The sequence below is a fragment of the Stigmatopora nigra genome, chromosome 15 (genome assembly GCF_051989575.1).
Source record: "Stigmatopora nigra isolate UIUO_SnigA chromosome 15, RoL_Snig_1.1, whole genome shotgun sequence".
Lineage (NCBI taxonomy): Eukaryota > Metazoa > Chordata > Actinopteri > Syngnathiformes > Syngnathidae > Stigmatopora > Stigmatopora nigra.
Genome location: NC_135522.1, coordinates 10,758,551 through 10,764,381, shown reverse-complemented (window position 1 = coordinate 10,764,381; position 5,831 = coordinate 10,758,551). Strand labels below are relative to the sequence as shown.

The 5,831-nt window shown below is 41.5% G+C and overlaps 1 protein-coding gene across 1 annotated transcript; it reads left to right on the top strand.

Annotated features, from left to right (window-relative positions):
- The first annotated feature begins 316 nt into the window (after positions 1 to 316).
- Positions 317 to 2,802, top strand: LOC144208865 (uncharacterized). Its single transcript, XM_077734908.1, has 2 exons — positions 317 to 858; positions 2,241 to 2,802. The coding sequence occupies exon 2, from the start codon at positions 2,265 to 2,267 to the stop codon at positions 2,760 to 2,762; it is 498 nt and encodes a 165-aa protein (XP_077591034.1). The 5' UTR covers positions 317 to 858; positions 2,241 to 2,264; the 3' UTR covers positions 2,763 to 2,802.
- Positions 2,803 to 5,831: the final 3,029 nt, after the last annotated feature.

Sequence of the window (5,831 nt, the reverse complement as noted above, 5' to 3'; positions counted from 1 at the left end):
CAGGTAGTCCGGTTTCCTCCCATATTCCAAAGACTTGTATGGTAGGCTGATTGGACACTCTAAATTGCCCCTAGGTATGAATGTGAGTATGAATGGTAATTTGTCTCCTTGTACCCCGCGATCGGCTGGCCACCAATTCAGGATGACCCCACCTCTAACCTGAAGTCCTCTGGGATAGGCTCCAGCACCCCCACGACCCTAGTGAGGATAAAGCTGTTCAGAAAATGAGATGAGACTTTGTTTGTCTGCAGTATCCTTCGGCTTAACACGTTTTTTTAGTTTCACTACACTTATCTTCCGACTCCATAGTGATGCATAAGACCCGAGTGGCTTGCGCGCCCACGCTGCGCCCTCCGTTTTTTTTCTTTTTTAAAATCTCCATTTCTTTTTTTCTTCTTCTATTTTGCACGCGTGCGTGTCTCTTATGACTCAACACTACGTCTCCTAAGCCGGACATCACGTCACATGTCAGGGTTCCCGAGTCAGGCAAGGTTTTCCCCTCCCTTCTCAGATACTCCACGGAACCTGAAAGCTGAACTGCCCACGCAGTCTGCGTGCGTCTCCGCTCCACGCTGCGCCAACAACACACCCGACCCGAGAGGATGGACGCGCGAACGGAAGGATGCGCGTAGATGTTTTCATTGAAAATCACTGCAAGGAATGGTCGTTGTGATTAATTTTTTTTAACCATTGTGGAATGAGCTACCATCTCCGTACAGAAACAGAAGTATAGCTTTAGTGGAGAAAGAAAGGAGCAAAACCACAGCTCCGGGTAATCTGGGGCGGGAAGGCAGGGCGCGCTGGAGCCAAAAACTCGTGGATCATGCTTATGGAAACTTCCTATTCCGTCTCCTTAAGGTATAGTTTTTAAACACAATTTCATTTCCTATTTATCTAAAAGCTGAAAATGGTTGATTACGTTCCGAGCCAATGCGTGCACTTTTTTTAATCGCATACAATGATGGACGCTCCCTCTTTTCTATGAAGCCCCATAAGCAATTTCTATACCGATATTTGTGTTTTTAAGACTTTGAAACAATTAGCAGTACAAATGAACGTCTTTATGTATACTGAGGTCATCAGGATCGTTAATGACTTCTCAGATGCGCGTTTCTTTCAAGAGAGTGTGAACAAAGGCCACTGGAAAAGATGAATATTAATATGTAACGAATAACAAAAATGTTTGAGCTCGACATTTTCCCCGTTGTTCTTTATTCTTAGAATTCTTAAAATTGTTATTGACTAAATACAGCGCAGGATTGCAGTCACGTCTATTCTGCCTTCCTCTCATGGCCCCCCAACTCTCTCATCCCCCCCCCCCCCCTCTCTCTCTCTCTCTCTCTCTCTCTCTCTCTCTCTCTCTCTCTCTCTCTCCTCTCTCTTCTCTCTCTCTCTCTCTCTCTCTCTCTCTCCTCTCTCTCTCTCTCTCTCTCTCTCTCTCTCTCTCTCTCTCACACTCTCTCTCTCTCTCTCCCTCCCTCCGTCCCTCCCTCCCTCCCTCCCTCACTCACTCACTCACTCACTCACTCACTTCACTCACTCACTCACTCACTCACTCTCTCTCTCTCTCTCTCTCTCTCTCTCTCTCTCTCTCTCTCTCTCTCTCTCTCTCTCTCTCTCTCTCTCTCTCTCCTCTCTCTCCCTCTCTCTCTCTCTCTCTCTCTCTCTCTCTCTCTCTCTCCCCTCCCCCTCTCTCTCTCTCTCTCTCTCTCTCTCCCCACCTCTCTCTCCCTCTCTCTCATCTCTCCCCTTTCTCGCTCCTCACCCCCCCTCTCTAATGCGCTCTCTCACCCTTTTTTTGCGCATTTTTTGGCTTGGAGTGCGCTCAAAAAGCTCTATTAGAACAGAGGCAGAGGAGTCCATCTGTTCATCACGTAGCAACAGGAAGGGAGATAGAGAAATCACACTATTCCCACGGTGCCACACTGGCATTTTGTAACTCCAGTTAGTTACCTTCACTTGCAACAGATCTTAAACAAAGCCACTCAATTTTGGTTGATTCTACATGCCTCTTCCACCCCCATCATATTAAATCTATCTTCCTAAGGAAAGGAAGCTATACCAAGGAAATAATTTCGAGATTTAAGCTTCAAAGAAAGAATCAATCTTTTTTTTTTTTAACTTTCCTTCTGAAGTGTTCTTTCATTTTGCATTCTTTCCCCATACCCAAGCTCCCATCAATATGTCCCCTCCCACTTTCCACCTCTAGCTAACCTCTCTCTCTTTTGACCTCCCCTCAGAGTGGCTCGGCCTGATGCTCTATCATGACTGATGGCGACAGGAGAGCGCACTTTCAGTATGCAGATAGCCAAGAGAGACAGGAAGAGGTCTTGGAGGAGGTGAGGCTCGCAATACTGAAATCCTACCAGAGTGATGTAGAATCTGGAAGCCTCTGTGATGAGGAGTACATGGAGCGCACAGATAGTTGTAGTCGTGGAAGGAAGAGGAATGATGAACAAGGAAAAGTTGAAGTTCAGCAGCAGGAGGAAGTGCAGGAAGCAGAGCTGGAAGTGGATGTTGGACCAACACTGGAAGTTCGGATCGTAGCTCCAATACGGGATCCGGACTGCATCTCTGAGGAGGAAGAGGAGCAGCCATACCCAGCCCTGGCTCCTACGGCCTTCTTCTGTATGAAGCAAACCACACGACCACGCAACTGGTGTCTTCGTGTTGTCTGTAACCCATATCCTTTCATAACATGGAAACATAAGCTTGACTACCAGCTGGTAAGACCAACTTTGTCCTCATTTACAAGTCGGTGAGTAGTGATTTCAAATTGTCTACAGTTGTGTAGTAACTTTTCTTCTCTGTAGCTTATTTGGTGGATCTTTTTTCGATTTAGATTTTTTTTTTGGTCATATAATTAACTGGCTTTTTCATCCTCTGTTGTGAATTTGCACAAGTTGATCGATTATTGCTCTATTATTATAAATATCCATGTAAATTCATCCAATAAAACTGGGAGGTTGGCAGCATATGAACACTTTACTCCCACTTAAAATGGATAGGATGTCTAGTGCTTTTAATGAATTCAGAGTAAGAAAATCATATTTAATTTTTTTTACCTGTATAACACAAGCACTAAATATGCCACAGCAAATAAATTTGACACTTCTTTGAAATCAATGAATTCATGTTACAATTAGAATGTTTGAAAACATACAAGTGAGTGTAAAAGTTTGCCTCTGCATAACAATATTGTATTTATAGTAGATATTAGGTCTGCACACTTCTTTTCAAATCTTGTTTTTAAGACCATTAATGAAAGATTTAACCTTTAAAACTCAAAATTTCGGAGATTGAAAACGTATAATGTGCATGTGGACTCTTTAAATATAGGCTGCAAGTGCCTGTCTTCAAAATCATTCCATCACATTCAAACTTATGTTTATGTTACATGTTTATTTTTCCCCCACAATTTCATTGTACAGGTTAAAGGTCACATTCCAGTGGGAAATATTTAGATTAATCTTGGTCGCATTTTCCTTCACAGCAAATCTCATATCAGTGTACGATTTTCACTTTAAAAAATAAATTCTCTTAGGGATCTTTTTTCATTTTCATTGACTGCTTTTTATTGTCATTAAACAAGTATATTGAGAAAAAGGCTTCGCCACTGGGCGGCTGGGTGATGCAAGTGGTTAGCACGTTGGCCTCACAGCTTTGGGGTCCTTGGTTCAAATCCAGGTCATGTCCATCTTTGTGGAGTTTGCATGTTCTCCAATGGCCTGCGTGGGTTTCCTCCGGGTACTCCGGTTTCCTCCCACATTTCAAATACATGCATGGTTGGCTGATTGGACACTCTAAATTGCCCCTAGACATGTGTGTGAGTGTGCATGGTTGTCCGTTTCCTTGTGCCCTGCAATTGGGTGGCCACCGATTCAGGGTGTGGCCCGGAGTCAGCTGGGATAGGCTCCAGCACCCCCTGCGACCCCAATGAGGATAAAGCGGCTCAGAAATAAGATGAGATGAGATGAGAAGCTTCACCACAAAGTGCACAAATACAACAACAAACAAACAGACACATAAATAATTGAATTGAACGTCATTGTCATTATACATGTATAATGAGATTTTAAAACTTTTACCACGAATAAATAATAAATAAATAAATAATACATAACTAATTCGTCCAAGTGAGATCAGCAGAGCAGAGTGGCGTTGTTCTGTCTGAAGTCCCGGATGGGTTCCATGAATTTGGAGATGTTCTGCAGCAAGTCGTTAAAAGCGCACCACTTTCTGAGTGTATAGAATCAACAACAAACAAATACACAAACTGATAGATAATCAATATTTTTACCCCTTTACAAACGTTGATTAACTTTTCACAAACAACAACATTTCTTAATGCATATTGGACTTAATCTTTAGTTTAGTTGTCACAGTTTGACATTGAATTTACTTTTGTCCACTGTTATTTTTTACAGTTTTGAGACATTAAGCAATGTAAAATTAATCAGCATACTTTAATACATTGCTCTTGACCTGAGAAAATTCACTATGATGTTTAGGTCTAAGACTGGATGATTTTCTTTTAATTATGGTTCTACTGTTGCTTTCCATGGTGTGTGTTTGAATTATTTATTTATTTTCAACACTGTTTACAGTTGTGTAGGTCACGGGTTGCTAGAGCATGTATACACCCTAGACTGGTCGCTAGTCATTCATAGGGCATTCATGAAGACAGACAACAATTCAAAACTACACCGCCACCAAGCAGCAATCGAGCACACACAGCTCATGTCGAAATCAGGCGAAAGCATCTCTGGACCATCGGATTTGAATTTAGTTTATTTAATTGATAATTATTTCAAATGTTTTTTGGGGATGTTTTTGCTTTGTTTTGAAGCTGTCTCGTCATGTAGTGGTTCAATTGCCTGATTTCAGTCTGGTCAGGCACGGGATCAATTCCCGCTGGTGGCTGTATGATTGCGAGAGTGAATGGTCATCTATCTCTATGTTTGCCTCATGGTGCAGTAACGACCAGTCTAGGGTGTAGTCTGCCTTTTGTTCGAAATCAAATGGGATAGGCTTCAGCAACCCCAGCTACAGTTATGAGGATACGGAGTACGGAAGATGAATGATTGCTTTGTTTTGCTGGTAACTCAATAACTCCCAGTTGGTGAAAGCTGAAAGTGGAGGTTGCTTTTGTTTCTGGACGTCTAACGGCTTTGTACAAGATAACTAAAAGATTATAGGTCACAGGGTCCGAAAATGGATTTTGTGATACAGTGAGAACAAATTAAAGGTAAAAAGTAAAAAAAACATAACATTTCAGAGTGTGACAGCCATACAATAACAAAAAAAAACACTTTCGCTTCTGGTTACGAAAAAAATACTCACCGTATTAATAAAAGATTAAAAAAATCATATATTCTGTTTCTGATTTATCATTTTATAGCAGCTGGAACAAACAATTTCAAGAAACATTTCCTTCTGCGCCACAGGCATTGGAGCTGGTTAGTGCTAGTACCCCTCCTAGCAGACAGGATTACAAAGAAGCAGGTCCTGGATGAGAGTTATCATCCTTCTATTTAACTCAAATTTGAAGAGTAGGTGATAGGATGAGAAGAGAAAAAGGATCACATTCACCCTCTCATTTATTGGAAAATAGTTTTGTTTACGAAAGTGATGCGCTGTTGTACTTCTCTACGGACTGCTAAAAAGTCAACAACAACATGGTGTCAGAAGTGGGATAAATACATATAAAATAGGTAAATCAAGTTATTGTTTTGTGTTGATTTTAGTCACCGTATGTTCAAATATATTTTTATGAAAGCTCTCAGTTTAAAATGGCCTGATGTGCTATCAATATTCATATATGTGAAATA